Raw genomic sequence first — 24,079 nt, forward strand, 5'->3', positions numbered from 1 at the left:
GCTGATACCTACAGAGTTTCAGAAGTGTCAGAGGAACTCTGTGCTGGGGTGCAGAAAAGAGGCACCTGTTCTTCCGCAGGTATGTGAGACCAATGTCCAACTACATCTCCATGACATGAATGTACCCACAGGGAGTTCCTCAGGCAAGAGGGAGAGGCAGTTGCATTAATATAATGTTTGAGGATAATAAGCAAAGGATCTTCAGACATACTAGTCTCACATCTCTTTAGACCTGCTCTGTATGAACTGTTTTTACTGCCTTTGTGAATTAGAAGATGATACATTCATATCCTTTCTCCTCCCAATTAAAAAAAAAAAAAAAAAAAGAAAATGCATTTATCCTGAATTACTTTTAAGTCCACATAGTGATCTGTCACTGTATTTATAGCTTTCCATTGTGTTAATAATTATATTGACCCAAATGCATGAAGTAGATCACCAAAATCATAGTTTCATGTTGAACCTAAGCTCCAGACCCCAACAGGCTTGTATCACCAGGCTGGTCCAGCAGACCAAGACACAGTCCAGCTACAGCAAAATATATTCATACTACATAACTAAAATAACCAAAAACATTGTGTAACACTACAGCTTCAACAAACCAGAGAGAGTTTCTTCTTGAACACCAATTAGAATACCCTAGGCTGAAATGACAGCAGCTCCTGGCTTCTTATTCCTTGCTTCTTATATGCATATACATGCATATAAGGGTATAATGAAACAGAATTGAAGATAAGCTTTAGTTCCACATTTATTTTTAAAGATATCTGAATAAGAACTCTTAAGGATAAGGTACCTTATTTAAAATTTTGAGGTTGTGAAGTTTACTTGCACACAGAACATCCTTCTGCAACAGGAACAGGCTACATGCAGAATCTGGTATTACTTTGACTTCCAGCTCTTGCTTAAAGACTTCGAAGTTTGATGCATACAGTAAGACAAAAAATAAAAAGATTGCTCAGGTAACCTGATACCATCAAATTATAACATTTATTTCAGTTACAAAAATAATAAGGTTTCTTTTACATAACTCAGGCACAGAGCCAAGCATTGAATATATTGCTCTAGGTTAAAAAAGAAAAACCCTAAACAGCACCGCCTCTGTTGGAAGTTCAGTTGGTAGTTCAAGTAATGCATAGATCCTTTCCCTTCTCCTGCAAGACTCTGAATTCAAATACAGGTCATATCAGCAATAGATGACGCCCTAGCAACTGTTTTGGAGACCTAGATGAAGAAAAACAATGGTCCTGGAGCAGGGTCTTATGGAGAAATTTAGCAAGGGTCAAAATCAAGTGGATATGGAAGACAGATTGCTTCATGTTTGAAATACCACAAGAGATTTGTAAGTGCTTTCCACATGGTGTTTCCATAATCGTCTGCATTCTCCCTTTCCTTAACACTAAAGGATTATAAAGGTTTGGTTCGGGTTTTCAAATTAGTAAATTTCTTTCCTCAAACCTATTTTATATTACTTGGATGGGAGAACATGGCAGTAGAAAAACTACTGGCTGGTAAAGAAGCAAGTGTAAAGTTTGTCTGAAGAAGCTTTTGAATTATTAGAAGATACTGAAACACAACACAGGCTGAATTATAGGTGACTAGTTGAGCTCCGTACAGTCAGCAACATGATTCTGTCCCCTGGTAATGGTGAAATTCTTGCTGTCTGCAGTGGCAGCAGGGAAAGGCATAAGGCATAACCTTCCCAAGGTAGACTAATTCTTACAAGAAGCACACACTAATGTGACATGTTCTATGCTGTAATTTAGTAGAGATATTACCATAACAGAAGTGGAAAGTGTTAGCTTGTTAGTGCCCACGATAGAACTGAAGCTTACTACCCATCCCTCCCTCCCGCCCCAACCCACAAGCCTTAGGAGGCCTTTCTGGATGATACAGCTTTCTCAGTGAAATGTTAAAATTCCTGCTTTGTTTGGAGTGATTCATTTCAGTTGTCTGTCTTCTGGCTGGTGGATCATCTTCATTTCCCAGTCCTAGAAACTGCCTGAATTGCTTTGATCCACTCTGTACGCTCTGTGGACGAAGCTGCTTGCAAGTAATAGTGGACATCATTTGCTGTGATGATTTCAAACAGGTTGTTTTCAACATCACACTTCTTGGCTACAGGGAAGAAATAAGGAAGTCAGCTATGAGAGAATAAACTCCTGTATGTAAAATGTTTCTTCCTTTGCATCCTGTAAAGAGACTCCCTTCCTTTCTGCAGCTGTGCCTGATCATGCCTTTGGAAACCATTTGCAAGATAGGATCCGTGAGATCTGTCACTGTCTTGGAGAGAAAAAATCTACGAGTTCTGCACATTTCACTTTCAGGAGTCCCTGTTCAACTGATACCCAACCATGGAAAAATCTGCAGCTCTGCAGAGAGCTTTCATTACCCAAGCCCTCCAGTGCTTTGCCAGGTACAAAAACAAGAGATTTAAGTCATGTCAGAAATCTCTGGCACTTTTCATAGATGGTAGCATAGCCTACACAGGCATTGAGATGACAACAGACTTTGTGGCTGTTGATGATAGCCTGCCTCTCCTGTGGGGCAGAGTGTGCATTGAACAAACACTTCTCGTTCCTTGCAGCAACGCTTAACCATTGCTGTTACCACAAGTTCTAGCTTTGGGAGGGAACAGAACATGTAGAGTAACAAGTCGTTGGCACAACCATTTGTAACGTAAAGCTTCCACATGAAATTCATGAATTAAAATGAGAACTCAGCTTATTTTGTCTAAGGCCAGTTATCCTAACATAGGGACACCATGTCATCATTTTGACAAGTCTGAACAGCTGACAAACAAGATTCCCACTTGCTATCTTTATCACAGTACCCTCCTCCAGTAATTAAGAGAGCCTAGTAATTAGAAGAATTACTGCATCATTGCAAATTGTTTTTGAATTAAAAAAAAAAAAAAAAAAAAAACACTTGTGGTTTCAGGCAGATTTAAAGAATGCACCAAAAACTTGTAACACAAAACCTATAACTCTTTCAGTAAGGTTCCTTACAGTCTGGCATATCTTCCACTGCTGTCACCACGCAGCCCCTCAAGTGAATTGCTCCGAGAGGATCTTCTCCCTGGGGAAGATAAGAAATCAAAATGAAATACAACTCTTCTGAAACTTTTCACATGTGAATATCTGACTAAAACTCCAGAATGAAAACAAAAACATTTGGTGACTTTGTATGTCAAATGAGAAAACCAGGGTATCCTCAGTCTGTCTGATATGGAAGGTAGGAGGTGTGCAAATCTGCAAATAAATAGGAAATGATTCAGAATTTGGAATTCAGGATCTGCAGATTATTTACCATGCTCTGAGCAAAGGTGTGGAAAAAAATAATAAACCTTTTGCCAGCGATAGGCTTTCCTTTGATGTTACAGTGAAAAGCAGGTTAGTTATAAAGAAGAGATCTTTATAAGATTTTGTTGTCATTGTTTGTTTATTAAAAAACAAGCAGCAGGAGCAGATATACATTTATTTACAGATTTGCCTTCTTCTACACTTCAGGAAGAAGTATTGCAATAGCTAAAGATTGGGTGAAGAAGCATTTTTGTTGACATAAGCCTGAAACCAGCAGTTCCTATGAGCTGACACACTTCAGCCTTGTGGGACAAGAAGCCAGGAGTGGGAAAGATGCTGGAAACAGAGGTCAAACTCAGCATTGATTCTCCAGTGCATCTAGGCAGCTTCTGCCAAGCAGGACAGGCACAGCCTAGAGAACCTGAACCCACAACAATAACTCTGCCCCTGCTACAGTGCTGGACAAAATAAATAAATATTGTGGGCTGAATCCATCTGGACACTAGCTTTTGTGGGTCAGGTTTTGTCTACGGTGATGCCCCTTCCTTTCTCAGAACTGGCCTTGACCCATAAGAATTACATGAGAAACAAAATGCCATGTTTCAGTCTGACACAGAAAACACCTTGATTACAAACTGCAAAATGATGGTATAGCCTTGATTTGCTCTTTTAACCTCATCCACTTTAATCAAATGGGACCACACATTAATTCTAATTAATCACAAAGAAGAGGTGAGAGCACAGTTCAGCGCTGCCTGTTCCCAGGTCTGAATGTCACATGCCAGCCCCAGAAACCATCCTTCCCTCTGCTTTTCCAGAAGGCAGCCAGATAGTGTGAGCGCAAGCAGCTCCACTATCCTGCTTGACCTTTTCCATCACACATCCCCAAGCAAATACTCCACTTATATTTCTAGAAGAATGCAGCTTTAAAAATAAAAAATAAAAAAAAAATAAAACAACCCAAAACAAAACCCACCAAATAAACAGGGAAATAAACCAAAGTTGAACAAATCTATCTTACTCCAGCAGGATCATAGTAGTGAAGATATGCAGGGTCCTCTCTTAAAACAAACTTCCTCACTTTCCAGTTTTTCCTTCGATGTCCCTAGAAAAATTAAAATAAATTCACATGAGATGTCAGAACAAGGTTTAAATGCCACAAAACATGGCTGCAATATATCCTGCAGGAAGGGTTCAGACCCTAACCTTTCTCCACAGTACCCCTCGCTGGCTGGCTTAGGAAGCTTCCCTGCCAGTTTGCTGCCTTCCAGCAATGCTGTTCTGAGGCACCCAGCCTTTGCAGGGCCTCTCACACAGGTGTAGACCAAGCAGAAAGACAGCAAATAGATTTAGCTCCAAGTGGTATAGGCATCCAAATCACATTAAGAAGTCAGCCTGGCTTATAGTCCACCAACTCCAATCAGTGTTGTTTAAGAGCTTTCAAGCTCTGGGAGATCTCATCCTGGGAGCTCTGGGAGAGCTCAGTCTGGGCCAGCCCACAGTCTCACAGACTCGTACTGGACACATGGACTCTAAGCTCTCATGGACTACATCCAGGTCATCTAGTCCTCCCCTTTCTTCCTAGAAGACAGGAAATTTCCCCTCCAATGCAAACAACCATCCTGCCATTCATAGCCTGAGCCTGATGAGAAATCATAGAAGTTGCAGGGAGAACAGCCTGGGAGACATCCCAGGAAATCAAACCCTGTGACCAGGGAAGATGAAACCTTCTTACTCATTTTACAGCGTTCACAAAGTAACTGGGGTAACAGCACTTCCCAGCAGATCTAGGTTTTCCCCATCTTTTGCTGCAGTCTTGAGAACACGCATTATCTGCAGAAATGGTGACACTCTCAAGCAGTGATCCATAGTTTACTGAAGGTGACCAAATCCAGATTAACTGCTGGAGACTGTTGTGAATCATTTCCTCTCAGTATTTCAAAATATTAGTTTCTCAATTAACTACTGCTGTTTGCAAGAAGTTCCTACTAACTAGACAGAGGTGGATGTGACAGGGTAAACGTTAGCAGAAAGACTCACATCCAGTTTCTTCCATTGCTTTTGAGTAATGTGGTTGAACAAGAGAAATACAAGTGAGTACCACCAGAAAGTACTTACGGTCCCAACAGATATTTTCTGGTTTCCTTCATGGCACCAAATGTCCAGTTTGTGTAATTTAAGCAGATATCCTTGCTAAAACACCTCCTGCTTGTCACATCTCTTGCTTTAGCACTCTCATATTTAATTAAAACACTAAGCTGTCTTGTTCTGTACTAAGAAAATAAACCATGCAACTCTGGACAAAAGCCCTGCTGCCATGCTACAAAATGGGTTAATTGAGTAAAAAGGAGGAAGGACAAAGATTAAACCTGTCAAATGCAGACATGGCATAAGCTAATTTTTCTCTCTTCTTTAAAACTTTTAGGTATAGAAGAGTAATTTTTTATTTATTGATCATCATCCCAGTGAGAAAACAGAAGGTGTGCAATACTGACCTGTTTCAGTAAACATCCTTGTTTGACTACTAAGCCTCTGAATTCTTCTTTCAGGACCACATCATCGTCACTAGAATTCCCCTCGCAGTAAAAACCACTGTCTGGCTGCATGACCACAAGAGAAAATTCAGAAGTTACACAAATGGTGCCTGTTTATATATATATATATATATGTGTACAAATCTGGCTTCTCTTTGGCATCCTTTCACCCTGTTTCTGTTACCAAAAAATTAAGATTTTTTTTTTTAAATCACCTTTTCTACTGGAAAACCATCCTGTAAAGCTGAGGACCTCACCAAGTCACCATTTCAGTATGAGATAGGACTACACCAGGTCTTAGGGCATCTGAAGGCAGCTGGAGGATCTACATCTACCTCAGTTCCTATGAAGCCGTATGAAGCAATGTTGGCACTGCCAATACCCCCAGGCTGTCCATTCCCCAACCCAATATAACCTTCCTTTCCCTACATCCATCACAACCACCTGAAGTTTGAGAAGAAGAGGAAACTCTCATCTAGGCCATCTTCTCCACACCAGATAAATTGTGATGCTGGTTACTGAAGCCTTACACTGCTCAAATGGTATGAATAAAGGTATGAATAACCACGCGTATTGCATGTAGTAAGCTTTTGTGTTTACTGTTTACCTGACACCAAATCAGACACTGACCTGCTACAACCTCCTCACACCACATTGATACTGAATCAAACTAAAAGCAAGCTGAAAGCAAGCAAATTACACATGAGGTATCAAAAGAAGTGTCCCTAGTAGCAAGGAACTGTGATGGCCACATGGCTGCCTTCACCAGCACTGTCTGTGCTTCCATTTCTGCACAGGTAAAGTCTTCCTACCACAGAGGTGTTCTAGGAAAACAAATGAAGTAATGGGAGATTCATTTTTTTCCATGGAGTGATTCGATATGGTAAGTATAAACAAAACTGTAATATTTAAGGCCATTCTACTTAACAGTAAGAAGACCCTTCGTTAGCATCATTTCATAAACCAAACATTTTTTAAAATGTTTGGCTGTGATTGTGGTATTACAAGTTCTACAAATCCATCCACAGAATATGAAAAAAATTTGAAAAGGTTGGGTAAGCTACCCAGGACAGGTGTTATCAGGTAGATTTTAAAAAAATAAAACATCTCTTTCTTTTTTGCTCACAGGCAAGCTCTGTGTGTGTGTGCATGCCTGTGCTGAGTCAGATCTGCCAGCTCAGTGCACAAAAATGTGTTTCCAGCTTGAGCCACTCTGAGAAGCCCCATGATGATGAATTACTCTCTTCCATTCCACTGAATCATCAGGGGAACTGGTGGCTAAGTCCTCGTCACTGCCGAAATTACTGGGAATAATGCCCAAGTTAAGAAAATCTCTGCACTCGGTTCAGAGTGCCAGAAGAACTGTCTTGGTTACAGATGTGAAAGTGAGACAGTGTATTCTGAGTGCCACATAAAGACAATTAACATAGATCTCTAGTTCTGTACACTCTTTCCCTCCAGGACTTAAGAATCCCAACTCAAACCTGAGAAGAACAGAGTATCTGCGAGTCTGGGACAAAGGAAAACCAGAATACAACACTCACAAAGTAGTAATAGGCATCGCTGAGATCTAAGAAGGGGGTGTCTGAGAGTCCCTCAGCTGCGGCCTTGGATGTATCTCCTGCAGGCTGTAGGTAGCCTTCACTCAAGAGGGAAGAGGCGAGCATGAGGCCTTCTTTGCGATTTCGGATGGAGTTGCTAGACACCAGCCAGTCAATCACAGAAGTGCCTGGTTACAAGGAAATAAACATTATCAGCCACAACCCAAGCCAGACAGGCAGAAACCTAAAAATACTTGCTGGCACTGGCTTAATTTCCTCCTCCTCTTGCTTAACTTGGCAATATCTGAACACTTTCTTAAGCTTCATCCTTTGAGCATCTCTCCTGTTGGTCAAGATGACCTCTGCCAGTTTTTTTCCTAAAACTTCTCTGTGCTCTACAGAGCTTAGAGCTGCTTTGATCTATCTTGAGACTCTTAGCTCTCTGCTCTTTTTATTAAGTGGAAAAGAGGAACAAGAGCTTCTTACCTGTAAAGCAGTGATTGAATACTTTCTTATCTTTTTCCAGTTTCAACTCCTTTATTCCCTTTTCAGGATCTTTCATTGAGAGGTACAAAGCACTGTGCATAAAAAGAACCACAGAAACTGTTAGCAAATAAAAAGCTTTAGCCAACTGGTACAGTAATACCATTCTCTTTCACAGGGTCTTCATATTTTATGAGCATAGCAATCTTTATAGACCTACAGTATGACTTAGTTTGGTCTCCTGAAAAGTTTACTGTGCAAAGCACAGAGACCTCACCACCTCGCTATCATAACTGTAGGAACAGAAGAGTAACTGCACAAAGGGCTCACCACACCTCTATTTTAAGACTGTACCAACTTGTGATGACTGCAGTGTGAACAGAGGAACACCCACTGCTGAGGCTCCTCTGCAGAGCTTCACAGCCCTGGTGCTTTGCTATGTTCTCCTAAAGGTCCTCAGCAGAGCAAAAACACTGTGACATCCCCAAAACGTGCATGCTCTCAGAGGCCCTGAGTAACTTCAGTGACTCCTGGTCTGACTTCCTTTTTCCCCCTTGCTTTTCACTTGCTCAAAACTAATTGCCCTTGGGGCTCTGAAATGACAAGAAGGACGAACACTAAATGTCACAAGCTAAATCCTTTGGTTCATTATTCAGTCAGGGTGATCCCACTGCTGAAGCCACTGAAGACAGATTTAGTTGGATCTTGGTCTTGCGCAGTGTTACACAGTGCTTTAAGAAGCACAATGGGCTCACTTATACCTTGGTATTTATTGTGCTAAGACAAAAGTCACAGTGTCCTTATTTTTTTATTTATTTTTTTAAAGTACTGACAAGCAGATGGCTTTCTGTATGTACTCTTTATCTCTTCTTCTCCCTTTGCCAGTTCCAAGACCTCTGGCAGGCACCACTCTCATCACCATCCAAAAACTATTGCTAACAATAGCATCTGCCTGCAGAGCAAACAAATGTATAAACTATTTCTAAAATAAATTCTATACTGTACAAAAATGCCTCTGCTGAAAGAATCACGCTTTGACTGGGGTCTCCTTTTGCGCTGCAGTGTGCTCAGAAGATTCCTCATAAGTAGAATCCTTTGACAAATACACGTGCTTTGATGAAAGTCAATGTATTAAAATGATCTAATGAGCTCTAACCACTAGCTCATTTCGACCATGCTGCATGCTTTAAAACGGTTACACAGAAAGGACTCCAAGGGAAGCTAGCTAGGTAGCAGAAATGGTTATAGCTCTTCCACACCAAGGTTGTGCATATGCCACACTGGGTGCTGATGGAAGTAAACATGGGTGCAGAGCTACAAGAACAAACCTCAGGTTGATTGTTTCAGGCAGTCTGATAGATTTTCTTGTGGATTTTCTGGCAAACCTTTGGCCTCCATCTATGCACTGAATTGCTTTCTTGATATCCCGTACCCAAGCATCTCTCTCTTCCAGGTAGGCAGCTTGAAAAAAGTGGTCCTGCTGCTTGGCTGCAGTGAGCTTGAAGACAAACTGAAAGGATAAACATAAAAAGGATAAAAATGTTTTTTTTTAATGTTACTTTGGTGTAGCTGGTTGGATATGACTAACTTGGTATCACCATGGCATACCGCCTACCTGTGCCTAAGGGCTACAGAAAGTGCTTTAGAGCCAGCTGAATAAAAATACTCTGAAGAAAAACATGGACACGCAGAACAGGTAACTAACTCCTTTTGTTACTTCCCAGTGAGCATTCCTGATTCAGCAAAAGTGAGTGGCACTGCTATAACTGGTGATTTGGGAAGTTCAAAACAGCTGAAAGACTGAAATGCCCAGTCCCTGCAGGCTTACAGTGGGCATAAACTTGTCTTAATATATTTAGAGATGTCCTCAGTTTGAGGAGAACAGCAACGTTAAAACAAACAGACTGCATCATGCTGCTCAGGTACTGATTCACGCAGGAAGAAAAGGACAGAGTCACACTGTAGAGTAACTGAACACATTTGCAGTCTTTTAAGGGCTTGGTAGATAGATGAAACATCTGACCCTAACATACACCTTATGATCACTGCTTTTCTAAATTGATCACAGTGGAAAGCCTGTATTCCCCAAGACCCCAAAAGTAAGAACAGATCTTTTATGGTAGGTCTAGGCAGAAAAAGACAGCACCAACCTGAAGAAGAAAAATAATTTAGACTGCTTGATCTCATTTTCATCCAGTGATCTTTTAGATGGAAAATACAGATCTAAGTACTCAGTCAAGACGGCTTCCATTTCCTCTAAAAATGTAGTTCCCCATAAGTGGAACCGTTATTTGTTCCACTGGTTGTGGAACAAACCAGGTTTCTGGTTGTACTAGAATATATAGACCCAGTGGGCATCTAACTAAAAAGGGCAGTTTAGCAGTGAATCTAAAATATTGACATCGAAACACCAAAGTCTACTGAAGCCTGCTTTTGTAAATGGCATGGTTCTGAACATCCCAAATATCTACCTACCAGGCTGGTAAATAGAAAATATCCTGATGCCCTGAAACCATGCAGAAGTCCCAGTGAGTTCTATGAAAGAGATTTTGAAATCACAAAGCACTGGATACTCAAAATCTCAGTGAAAAGTTAGAGTTTTTATTTCTAGTATGAGGAGAAAGGCCTTTCCGAGTCTTCTCTTAACTCCAGCTTTCAGATACCTAGGCCACTAGGCTAGACAACCAGGCTTCCTCTGAAGTTGTTGGAAAGGTTAAGTCTCCAATCCTAGAACTGACCTGTCTTCTTTCTGGAGATGTTTCTGTTTGTATTTTTGAGAAAATTAGAACATTAACTTGAACTAAACACCAACAATTTAGCTAAATTAAGAGAACACCGTCCCTGGGGGTGTTCAAGGAAAGGTTGGATGTGGTGCTTAGGGACACAGTTTAGTGGGTGACATTGGTAGTAGGGGGATGGTTGGACCAGGTGATCTTGGAGGTCTCTTCCAACCCTAACGATTCTATGATTCTATTGTATGAAATGAATCCTACTACGAGCAACCATACATGATAACACTATCCAGAGGAAAGCCAAGGGAAAAGCGAAAAAGAAGAAAGGCAGCAGAATTAACATCAGATTAAGTAGTGATGAAATAGATCAACAACAGTGAACAGTGGTGACTACATTTTACAATAAAATCTTCAAATATATCGTGCTCACAAGAGGCTGTGACTGTGTATCTCTTTAACAAATCCAAGGTTGCTTCCTTTTCCCTCAACATCTGCTTTTTGCAGTTGATTTAATACACCAAGTGTGCTGATGATGTGCCGTGAGGTTTCAGACAGGCCTCGAGGCAGAGACACTTTCCAATTCAACAAGCCAAAGTAAAATCAGATGAATACAAAAGTCTGCTCACAGCTTGATGGGTCCAATTTGGGGCAAGGACTAAGTGAGAAAGACTGGACTTAAAATTGACCTAATGAGAATTATCCCACTTCTTACCCTACAGAAGTCTTACTAGAAATGAAAGTTTAGTTTTAGGTTGATATGAATGTACACAAACCACTGCAAAACAGAATAATTCACACAAGAAGCAGAACCATACGTTTTAGCATGTAACCAACTAGAACATAGTATGCAATGCAGAGGCTTTGCATTCAGCTGTAAAATACAGCTGTAAGATTTAAGATACAACAATAAAAACTCTGTATTTTCAAGGAATACATGCAATAAATGAATCATTTTGGACAGTAACCGCTTTTTAGAACAATCCCAGCGACAGTATTGCTTGTACAGATAAGCATGTTGCAGTTTTGGCTGTCTGAACAGTACAAGGTTTCAAAGTGTCTCCAGGGCTGCTGGTCTCTGGGCTTGCAGAAACATCCCACTGACCCAAGGAGGATCCGCTCCAACACCTGCTGAAGTCGTTCGTATCACTTCTGCTGACTTCAGACTCTGCAGCAGATCTTCCTTATTAAAAGACATTTTGGGTGCCTTGCTCCCCAAGTCTGACACTGAACACTTCGGACTCTGCCCATTTTGTAGAGTGCACACACGCTGGTGAATTATCTTTTCATCACTGCTAAGTATGATACCGTTACTGACACTTCCAAGCAACCACTACAGAACTGCTTTGATCTTAGTGCCTTTGTGGGACCTAAAAACAAGCAAAACTGTCTGGAAAGCAATACTTTATGAGAAAAGCTTTACTTCTAGCATTATGTTGTAGGATTGTAATACTCTTGAACATAGTACCCTCCTTCCCATGAGTTACACCTCACACAAAGAGTAAGAAGAGCTGTACAGAGGATTGTTAATTAGATAATGTAGAAACACAGTTTCAAATTAGCTGAATCAGAGCTAAATGTGTGCAGATAAACTGAGTTCCTTTATTTGGTTATTTAATGTCCTGCCTCATGCTCTAGTCCTGCATATAGTTATACTTCATCCTTATTATTCACGGTTCGCAAAAGAGGTGGAGACAAGTGCAAAATGCAGAGCTCCTGCCTTGTGCTGGGGCAATCCACTGACACAAAGCCGTGCCTGCTGAAGCAGAAGGTCAGGTGCAAAGCTAAAGGAGTCAAACAGTAAGGATTGCCCAGCCATGCTGATGGGTGAGCTGTTGGGGAGACAAAAGAGTAAATGGGTTTGATCTCAACTGCTTCTGAATCAATTGGATGCTCTCCCTTGCCAGTTCAGGTAGTGCAATATCTATGACAGGTGTGGGATGGGTTAGGGATGCACGATCACGAAATTCTCTGTCCAGGCACAATAATGGTCTCCTTCCGTGGGCAACTCCCAGTGCCTACAGAGATCTAGGAAGAGCTGGCAGCTCTTGATGATCCTGCCCACAGTGGGATTTACACAGTAATGGTCCTCTAAAACCTTTTGTCCCCAGGAGAAGAAGCCATCCATCACTTTCCTGACTCAGCCCATGAGTAACAACAATCTTATTCTCTGTTAGTACTGGCTCAAGCAGAGCTTTTAAGTTAAGAGCCTCTAAACATGATCAAGTCTAAAAAGACTCTATAAAATCAACATATTTTTTTCACATAAATATTGGTCAGAGCACAGGAAGAAAGAAAGAAAAAAAAAAAAAAAGTAGTAAAAAAAAGGAGAAGAAAAAAGAAAGTAAGCAGGTCTAAACCCTGGCTCCACTCACCACAGAACTGAAGGACAGGTAATTCTCCTCAGTTTATACATATGAGAAAATCAAGTGCTCTCTGAAGTGCACTCTCTCACACTATTTCTACTTTTCTAACACTCCCTGAGATTCTTTTTGTTTGTTTGTTTGTTTTTCAGTCATCCTCCTGCAAGTTTCTTTGAATTGCAATTGGATAATCTCCCAGATTCTGGGGGAAACTCTCTGTGAGAGGAATTCCTGGGTCTATAGCACCTATTTAACAAACTGAAATTGAGAGTTGTTAAGTTATCAAAGGGCTAAATATATTATTCTTTGCTCATGGAAATCCTGTTTCACCAACAGGATCTTTTCTTTTCTGGAACCCTGTAACCACATACATATGCTTGCATTTTCCTGCATTTTATTTTCTTTCAAATAAGACTCGATTTATGAATATCACGATCTATGCGTCCCATTGAGAACTGAGAATCAAAAAATGTTTTGGGTTGGAAGGGACCTTAACAATCATCTAATTCCAACCCCCCTGCCATGGGCAGGGACACCTTCCTCTACACCAGGTTGCCCAAAGCCCCATCCAGCCTGGCCTTGAACGCTGTGAAGGATGGAGCATCCACAGCTTCTCTGAGCAACCTGTGCCAGTGCCTCACCACCGACACAGTAAAGCCTTTCTTCTGAATATCTAATCTTAATCTATCCTTTTTTAGGATAAGGAGTAATGGCTTTAAACTATCTCTATACTCCCTGATAAATACCTTTAGGTACTGGAAGGCCTCTGTAAGGTCTCCTCATAGGCTTCTCTTCTCCAGGCTGAACAACCCCAACTCCCTCAGCCTGTCTTCATAGGAGAGGTGCTCTCTGAGCATCTCTGAGCATCCTCATGGCCCTCCTCTGGACTTGTTCTAATACGTCCAGTTTAGACCTTATCCATGTGCTTGCTGTGCTCGGCCACAGACAGCCCAAATATGTACATCATTTGAACCCATTTCCCCCAATTATTTTCCTCTCTCTCTCCAAGTATACACGTGGCTAGCTCTTAGTCACACACAAAAGCTCTACACATAACCACACAGCGTGCAATTCATACACATCATGTGAATGTGAAATACGTGGGGTCAGGTAGTTACCAAAGGGTAATGAAACAGGAATCACAGCTTTTTGGAGGGGCATTTGTACCACAGCATTTATCTCCCTCCTGTCCAAATAAGCTAGTCATGGCTCTTTGCCATGATAATTAATTATTAGTCAGTAATTAATAATTATTTTTTTCTGTTGCTCATGAAATAGTTTTCCACAATTTTATTCTGTGGATCTTAGCAGCTAAATTTATATTTAATACATAAGTTGCCCCACTCAACTGCTAAGTGTCCCACGACAATATAATTTAGCTCTGCTCTGACAGATTTAGAAGAAAAAAAAAATCCACTGTCTGAATTGCTCCTCCTGAAATATCCTGAGTTTTAACTCAGTCACACCTTTCAAACTCTACGCAAGTCCAGCCTTGCTTCCAACCTTCTAAGACAAGGGAAGGTGACCACCAGGATAAATGTAAAGAATCTAACCAGCAGCCTTGTGCCCCTTTGCTGCCTCCAGGAGTTCAAGTATACTGTCAATCATTGTTATAAAAAAACTTACTTACCATTCTTTTACCAAAATCTTGGCATGGGCTGTTAATAGTGCTTCCTTTTAGTGGCACCATCCCTTTGGGGCTGTTGTCAGACTTCCGCTTATAGAATTCAATTCCATCTTCTAAGAGCACGACCCACATCGGCTTCCAGGTATTAAACATGCTGCCCTGCATCAATAAATCATGGTGTACATTATGTTTGATAAATCACTGATTATATGATATCCACCAAAGACCAGGGAACATCTGATTGACTCTAAAATAATTATAGGGTCTCAAGGGAAATAATGAGCCACAACCACACCCATCTCACCATGCTGTTAAAATATGTTGTTATTCTTCTGACAACCATTTATTTCCCTTTCTAGTCACCTCTGCTGTGAATTTTTCACAAATTGCATCATGACCCCAGATGATGTTTCTTTTCCATACGTTTGTGATTTCAAAATGACCCAGTGACAACACTAGGAACAATCCTCAAAAAATCCAGATGCGAACTGACCCGTTAGGGCTCTCTCATTAACTCTGGGCTTCCTGTGCTGTGTTTAGGACTTGGTGCCACAATACAGTCAGCTCTTGAGGCCTGGCTGTCAGATAAGAAAGCACATATCTCAGAGGACTTCTAGACTTAAGAAAGCAATAGTAAGCATAATGAGTAGTTCAAAGGCCTCGGGCTGTGGATCTCCAACTGCTGCGGTGAGAAACTGAGGTGCTTCGTTTCATCTTTTAAGGCTTTTACTTCCTGTTTCTGAATCACAGCAGTTAGACATGAGAAATTCAGAAATAAAGCCTGGGCCAGACCCTACGTATAGTGAAACATATGGCAAAATCCACAGGGCCTCAAAGAGGAACGACCTGTGCTCTCTCTGTGCTGAGCACAATTAAGTGCTAGAATTATTAAGACTGTCGTGTCCTAGCTAGCTTCCCTCTGGTCCTGCCTGCAGACAGCTTCAAAAACGGTCACAATCCCAGACACCCAAGTGACTCACTGCTCAGCCAAATGAGCATTTAGATGTGCTGAAAATCAACATTTCTGAGGAGTTACTGATCCACACTCGATATTTGTAGGCCTCAAATCAGAGGCTATCCTCCAAAGACATTTGATTTCCTTATCTTTCTGGCATAAAGAGAGACCTCAGTTTATGCTCCCTCACCTACCATGGTGGCTAAGCAGAGCTAAAGCTGCAGACAGAAATGAGGTGGCTACCATCACGCTGTGCAAGTGGCTTGTTTTGATTTTAAAATTGGCAGTTACTTCTATTTGCATTTCTGCAGAAGTGAACAGGATAGAAACACTGAGTCTTTCCCTCTTTCCCCTCCAGGATGAAACCTTTGACCATCACATCCTTTTTTTCCTGCCTTAGCTCTCAAGAAAGGCCTTTTGCACTCTGAATCAGACCTTACAGGATGGAGAGGAAAAACCGTGAAAGATCTGACTGAGCATGGGACTTGCTTCCAGCCTCTGCAGCACTCACTGCAAGCAGAAGGTAGCCCACAAGTGAATGCTGCCTTCCAAAGGTAAACTGCTGTGCTGGAGGCTCTCTGGAAACCCAGATGAGCAGAGAACTGAAAGAACGGTCCAGCCTTCATGTGGATACCACATAGGGATTGAATGTTGTTTTCTTTTGTTTGATTTTTTGTTTGAGCCATAAGAATTTATCATTTTTGGAGAACCCAAATTGACCCACAGGTTGATTTTCTGCTAAGGAATCAAGGGAGATGGGGAGCCAATACAAGAACCACTGCAATTTCCTTTTGCCAGTTTATTGCATCTTACGATACTTCTGCTCATGGAGAAACAAGTCCAGTACTTCCTGAAGACTCTGACATGCTCTGTCAGTGGAAGCCACTGCGGAGCAGGGTTAGACTGGCAGTCTCGGATCCACACCATCAGCAAGCCTGAACATAGCCATGTCGGTCTCGGCTAAAACAGCTCACAAAAGACAAATGCAGGACGCTGGATTTGATTTTCCCAGACTAAAAACCAAATCATCTCCCTTGCTCCAAAGGCTGCAGATAAAGATGGGTGTTCCCTGAACTGTTCTCTGAAATCATTAGCCACTTTAAAAGCTCACGCAACCTCCCTTTGGTAGAACTATTTATTTTTTAAAAAATATCGGTAGCACTAGATGGGTAGAAAATGAGCTGTTTTGCTTGCTCAGATGACCCAAGGTCCCCCACATATACAGTGGCTTAGGCTGACATAAGATCAACTCTTAAATCTGAATCCATATTCACTGAAGATCATGTTGTACCAGCCAAAACACTAACCCCAAGCACGTTCCTAGCCTAATGTACATAACAAGAAAATCAGTGAAAAATCACCTCCACCCTTTTAGAAGATGATTGTGGTTGCACAGGTGATTACTCTGGCAGGTCTGATCAGGAGTTTCACTTTACAGGCACAAAGAAGAGGAGAAGATTACTTAATTGGCAGATAAAGGTAACTGAGAACATGCCCATCCTAGCTGGAAGCTCTGGCTGTGGAGTTCACAGCAGCCTCACTGATGGATCCGTGTTAGCTCGTACCACTAAAATCTGCATCTTCTGCTTCTTTTGCCCGCCAGCCTCCCTCTAAGCACACTGCTGCTCCTCACCAGCAGCATAAGCTCACTTCTGCAAAGACAGAGCCACCTACGAGGCTGTTAGAGAACAGGAGCACAATTTCCACTTCCCCGTTGCCATTGCAATAGCACCCAGCTGCAACTTTCCATTAGCAACACCCACAGAGAAACTTCCTGGGGACCCAGAACTCAGAGGAACAGCAGGGACTCACACTTACACGTCTGTATGCATCTTTTCCCTGGCATACCCAGCCAGACACACTACTTGGGATCGTCCGCCCCAGTGTCTAAGTTCCCAGCCACTCCCCTGCCATGGAGAAATATGGATCGTGAGCCATCTGCTTTCAAATTGGGCCATGGGAACTAGACATCTGCAACCTGCTCTGCATGAATTTGGTCGTCTCCTTCCTCATGACGGCATTGGTGCAGCTTTGAGATTACTTTATGAACTTGCTTCCTCTCAGTGTCGGTAGAAATAAGACTGATGAGTGACCTTTTTGCAACAGTGGTCCCAGATTAGAGACCCCTCCAGCCAGCAGCTCTGATGAGTGAAATTCTAGTCTTGATGAGCACAGACACCGCAGCACAGAGCTCCAGAACTGACACAATTTAAACTGCTTTACCCCGCTACAGATTTACATAAAAATCTTGACCTTATCCTGTGGGCTCTACCACAAAAGACTCCAGAGCAGAGGTTGCAGTGGGGCAGTGACTACCTTCACAGAGGAGAGGTGTGTCCAAAGCCCCACAAACTCTCCCTAGGCCAGACTCTGACCCGTGATATCACTATGCACCCACAACGTTTAACTCTGATTAAGTGCAGTAAAGTAGGCTGTGGCCATTTCAAGCTGTTACCTCTTTTGCCAAGCTTCAAATAAAGGCATTCTTCAAGAAAATAAGAATTTTTGACCCAGAGGTACATCTAAGATAAATGCAAAGTACCTTATATAGTACACTAGCAAGATATAAGTGCTAGCAAGTACCTCTATAATCACTAATATCACATTGTTCTATTGCTTAAGGAATTATTTTCATTTGCCTTCTTTTTTAGAAAAATAGGGAAAAAAAAAAAAAAAAGACACGTCTTCTGTTTAAGTAACTGAAACCAAAGTACATTTACCCATAGTCCCACAACCCATTCAGTCAGCTCCCTCCCCCTCTGTCCAAAGCCACCCCTTACCTTCTTTACCAAGTAGCCCTCTCTTATGCGCATTGGTTCTCGCTCCATGGCTCGGGCGGTCCTGCTCTGAGGTCTATCGGAGACAGCAGTTAGGCTCCTCTGGCAGCAAGGTCTGTGGGGTAGAGTTTTTTACAGCCCAGCTGTGTCACTTTCACAAGTTCCTCTGCCTGCTAATCACATGAAAACAAGCCCATTTCCTCTTAGGGTAAGAGATAGGGAAACGCAGAAGCACGCGTGTATTTATAGGCTGCCTCTGACAGAGCAGGCAGTGGCATGACAGAACGCCCCACTGTATCAAACTCTGCCAGCCTTGGTGACAGAGCCCTGGGAAACTGAATAAGCATTTTAATGCCTAATCCCAAGGACTCAAGCCCACTCTGTGAGTACATGAGCTCTAGGAAAACAACAGGGGGTGGTGTACCATGTGGCTGCCTGACGCACACCAAGAGGATCCCAGAGACAGGTTTCTAACTCACCAGCTCTGTCAGTGTTACTTCATCCCATCTTTGAAGCCCGACTCCCAGGGCATGAGCAGGTAGGGTTGGCAGTAAACTGGAGAGCCTTCACTTGGTTAATGGTGCTGCGCCCTCTGCTGATACAAGAAAATTGTTTATCAGACCTGGTCAGGTTTTGGAGCTTGACGCTGAGGCTTCCCACCGAGGTTAGGTGTCGAACAGCACAAATGGGTGAGACCAGCACACTGTGTGAAGCGCCACTGAAGGTCACCTTCTGTGAGCATCTTTCGCTTGTTACACAGCCCATTTGGCTGTTTGGTAAAAGATAAGGTAAAAACATTTTCTGGCATGTGGTATAGAGCAGTCACACTCCCCCTTTCCCATACAGGAGGAGGGGTGGTGGGACACAGGAGGCAGTGGTGCATTGCCGAGTGCTCTCCCACATGCAAGACTCCGTATCACTTCACAGCTGAACCCAGTGTTACCTCATCTGTCACCCCTGCTACTTGCAGAGGTATTTCACCCTGACAGGCACAAGGCATGGAGCTTCCTCCCAACAGCAGCATTGTACAGGCGACAGCCACTGCGTCCTGAAGTGCTCCATTGCCAAATGCCCTCCCCAAACACGTGACTTTTTCCTCAGACAAATTCCTGTTCTCCATTTGGCTCCTGTCTTCTCCCAGCTTTTACTTAGAAGTGTATGCAAGTCCAACAAGGTCTACAACAGAGGATTAAAAAAGCTCAGAGACTTTCTCTAGCCATTCTCCAGCAATGCCTATCTATTGGTTTTCCAACAGATAAGCGTCCACTCCCTCCTTTGTAATGTTCACTACCCCAACTGCTCAGTGTTTCTCCTGGCTGTCCGAACTGACATTTTCCTGTAATGATTTCCACTCGCTATAACTTGTCCTTTCCACCACGGGCACGGAAACTGGATTACTCCCTTCTATGTGCCAGCTGTGATGCACAGTTTGCATGCTGTAAAGAAGTCTTCTTCTAGCTGGGATGCTCTGCTGAGCCCCAGGATCAGGTCAGCAATCTGTTTAGCTCTTTGTGAAGCTGCGACAAGCTCCACAAGCTACCAGACAAGCTCCACAGCCAAACTGCTTGCTCTAATTTTCTCAAACCTTTCTCTGCTAGCTGCTGTTTAAATTATCTCTCTAGGCCCATCATAATGCCTGATGTACTCAGAAGCTTGTGGACTCCTTGTGGACTTTAAAAAAAAAAAAAAAAAAGAAAAGAAAAAAAAGGCACCCATAAAGCTACGGAGCCTGGGGGTGAACATTAAAGACCACAAAGTATCTCACAGTTAGCTCTTACTTATTTCTCTACCTTGCTCCCCTTTAGTCCTGAGGAAAGAAAACCCCTTCCCCATCTGGAAGGGCTTATGAGAAGAAAGACTAAACTGCCAGTGTCTTTCTCTCTGCAGGCAGCTTTTGTACAGATTTCCCCCTTGGCATCCCTGCCCACCTGCTCCTGCCGGTTTGGTGTTTATGCTTAGTCAGGATTACAGTGATGAACTAATGATATGAAATGCCCAGGGACAGTCCTTTGATAGAGCATCTATATGACCTTATACTAGAAAGTGGTTTACTGTGAAGAGAAAAGGATGCTGACCACACCAGTAGGCAAAGGACACTCAATTTCTCATTTACCTGCATAAAAAGTCCTTGAAGATGTGTGAAATGAAATTAGAGATACAGTGGCACCAAGCCAATGACTCCAGAATTTACCATTAGGTACTTAAGCAACTCACTGTCAAGGCATAAAATTATCTTCCTTGAGTTTTAGCTGGATGCAGCTACTTTTATAACGTTTATTTTCTCTGCATTGTTTCTCTCATCTCCAAAGCTCAGCTATTCTTTTTGCCCTTCTGACTTTGTTTCATTTATCACCCATCATCACAGGGGAATCAACGCTTTGTCATCCCCGGGCAGAAATGTGCTGATCAACTAAATCACTCGCGCAAAGCAAGACGGTCCTTAACCATGCAGTGACTGTGGCCGATGTGAAGGACACGGTGCTGATGCACATCTTCTTTAACAAGCTGGTCATAAAGAGCAGCAGCAGGCCTAGGGAAGAGGAAGGCCTGCATTCTTCTGGCTTTCCATGGAAGAGCTGATTTCTGGCAGCAAAAGGATCATAACCTGAATTGTGGAAATCTGCTGTAAGTTACCCTGTTCTCCCCATTTCTGCCCAAAGTAAAGGTGCTTGATGGCAGATTACAAACATTTGCCACAACAACACAATCTGCAGCAGAGATCACAGATGAATATCTTAGCTCAGCTTATTGGCAACTAAACCGTTCCTGTAAGAGACATCTTGCTGCTGTACTTCCTCAGAAAATTATGTTTCTTTCTGCTACTTCAGGACTCACTCCTGCAAGCATTAAAAAAAAAAGCAATCACTTGAATTTATGTGAGCAAGGGATCTAGCTGCGAGACTGATGGGCATTTACACCCAGCCATCTCTCTGCAAGTAAATGTGTCGGCTGCAAGGAACACAGGCAGCTCTTCAGCTTGTTACATCAGCTTTGCTGCTCTTGGTGCTAGCCCTTGCATGGCTGGATTTCAGATCTGCCTGCTGCACTTTAAGTGCTGTAAGCCCACTCCATCTGTAACAGAATGGTTGAGTTCTCCAGAAACATGCATCTCTCCAGCAAATCAAGCCAGATTTCCCAGAGAAATTAAATCAGATGCGATACAATCAAAATGATTGTCTACATTCAAAAAAATAACATAAGGTTTGCAAAGGTCCAGCTGCAAGTAAAACCCTTTCTGACTTCTACTCAGAGGCAGCAATCTCAGAAGAATTACAGCATTAAACTGAGAGCTGGCAGATGCACGGCTCAGCACAATTCACTCCATGTGGCACCACACATGGCTATTTTTAGCAAATGAGCGACTGTGGCTTTACATCCACTTCTCGAAAAGAAACCCAAAACCAGAACATTCACAGTTAGAGTGGTATTAAGAAAGGAATTGAAGAGAAGAAAGCAGGAAAATATTACAGGAATTGTTCGTGTCACCTTGGAACCTAAATGCTGCGTGTCGTCTGTCATAAAGGAGCCATCTTATTCTGACCTCTAGGCACGTTTCATGTATTTAATTCTTGTAGAGCCATGCAGCAGGATTAACATATTAAATGGAAAATGGGGAGATCTACATAAACAGTGATACTGAAACGTTCATGCACCTGACACGTCACACACAGAATGACCATTTAGAGCAGATTCAAGACACCAGATGGACTAACCCTGCATGTCTTCTAGGCAAACTGGACCAGCACATAGCATACGCCATGGCTTGCATGCATATAAGCTCTGACTTTTCACTGAATACATCCAACCTCACCTGTGACCTACCTCTTCCATAGAGTATTTCTCCATCAGCAACACACGTAGGTGATGCAGGCGAAGCAGAGAAGGCCTAGGCACAACAGAGATGTCTAGAAAGGTGAAACTGCAGCATGCAACCCTCATAGCTCTCGGAAGAAAAAGAGATGAGGATGAATGAACACGTTGGTAGTTGCTCACCTGAGGAAGCTCACCGCCCTCTTCATGAGCACTAAGGGGCTCATCAGTGCACATGGGAACTTTGCAGTATCCCTGCCCCCAAAGGAAAGGGAATTAGCTTAGTGTATCCTACTGACTCCAGATAATAGCCTGTGAAGTCTCAGATGCCAGAGAAACAAAAAGCAGACTTGAAAGAATAAAAAATAATAATAATGAAGGGAAGGACACATAAGCCTATGTATTTGCTTCTAGAAATAAACTACTGTTGTGACTTAAGACATGGTGTAGGCCCTATAACAACATATTTAATTTTGACCCTTGTAGGGGTCACTGCATTTGCTCTGTGCTCAGAGCAATTTTTTATTTTTTTCAGCAAAATGCACACTGCCTCCTTATTCCTGCAGTTATCTTATTCCACATGGAAAAATCAAGCATGTAATATCAGGGAACTATGCAGACCAGCATCTCCCTAGGGCCTGGAATGCACAGAAAATCCCTGTGAGAACTGGCAGGGCATTGCCTGTAGCAAAACTTAAGACCGGCACATAGCTCAGGCAAAGACTGAAGGCTCAGGACTGACCTGAAATAGGGTCCATAGGTGGAGGTGTGGGGTGGAGAGTCCAGGTGAAGCTAGTCACAACTATTAAGGGCAGTTGTTATGCTGCAGCAAAAAAAATAACCTCCCAGAAAGACTTATGAAAGGTAGCCTCTCCCCTGTCATCTACAATGATAAAGAACATCTGGTAGGGGCAGATAAATGTAAGCACTAAAGGCATGTGAAGTTATCAGATCAATAAAAAGAAAGACAATGCTTACATTTAAAACTGCTTCTGCATAAATGCTCCACCCTCACCGCATTTCACTTTCACACAGTAAAACAGTTACTCAGCCTATGTATACGTGATCCATATTACGATGCTTATTAAGTTCTCCCTTGTGTTTGCTATTTTGCCGTAGTGGTCTGGAATACAATCACAGCCTGAGCTGTGCCCAGAGAAAGGTGATCATGCAGGCAGAAATAATAAGGGGAAAAAAAACTCGTTATAGATCTGACCTCTCGTGTACTTGGGAAGCTAATTGCAATCAATGCCTTTAGCCACACACAATTTACTACAACATGATATGTCTGGCCTGTGAGGGGAGTAAAACCGATCCCTGGCAATGGCCATTATTCTTCACACCGCTTTAAGTGATGCTATCAGATTCCCATGTGTAAGGCCTCTGTGGTTTCTTACTGAATTACATTTAAACTTACAGAAGTGGGAATTGCTGCAAGCAAAACTTTCAACAAGCCACAAAACCAGCAGAATTATATTCTCAGCAGAATATAATGAAAAAAAGGAAGTCTCTTGCAACAATCAAACACGATAAGGAGAAATGCACACCTGGTGTTTTCTGAGCCATAAAGTTATATTTGTCTAAATATCACAGGTGCTTCCTCATGTGAAAATCTGTACATACCACTTGATTGATGACTTCCAAGATATTTTCGAGACCATTCACTGCTGACTTAGACAATGGTTGGAGTGTTGGAGGGATTCATTTTACCCAATTTTTGATGTCTGTTCTTGAGGACCTTTAAAGTCAGCAATGATCTGGGCAGTAAATCGACAAAGTTCAGTGTATGACTTGTGATGAAACATAGTCTCCCCCTGTGGGATGAGTTGCTCCTGGAACTTACTACTTGATTAAATGCAACTACTTTTTGATTAGTTGTCCTGTGACAATACAAGAGTCTTAGGTGACTCACCGAGCCCGTAAGATTCTTGTCATGTATTAATGTTGATAATGCAGCT

The 24,079-nt window shown here is 42.3% G+C and overlaps 1 protein-coding gene across 1 annotated transcript; it reads right to left on the reverse strand.

The window, feature by feature from the left end:
• Positions 1 to 1,898: 1,898 nt before the first annotated feature.
• On the reverse strand, positions 1,899 to 18,410 carry PLEK (pleckstrin). Its single transcript, XM_084284353.1, has 9 exons — positions 18,315 to 18,410; positions 14,583 to 14,738; positions 9,189 to 9,370; positions 7,864 to 7,955; positions 7,381 to 7,565; positions 5,798 to 5,902; positions 4,324 to 4,407; positions 3,009 to 3,078; positions 1,899 to 2,118 (listed from the first exon to the last, which is right to left on the reverse strand). The coding sequence occupies exons 1-9, from the start codon at positions 18,360 to 18,362 to the stop codon at positions 1,979 to 1,981; spliced, it is 1,062 nt and encodes a 353-aa protein (XP_084140479.1). The 5' UTR covers positions 18,363 to 18,410; the 3' UTR covers positions 1,899 to 1,978.
• Positions 18,411 to 24,079: the final 5,669 nt, after the last annotated feature.

The sequence above is a fragment of the Netta rufina genome (genome assembly GCF_964035555.1).
Source record: "Netta rufina genome assembly, chromosome: 3".
In the NCBI taxonomy this organism is placed as follows: Eukaryota; Metazoa; Chordata; class Aves; order Anseriformes; family Anatidae; genus Netta; species Netta rufina.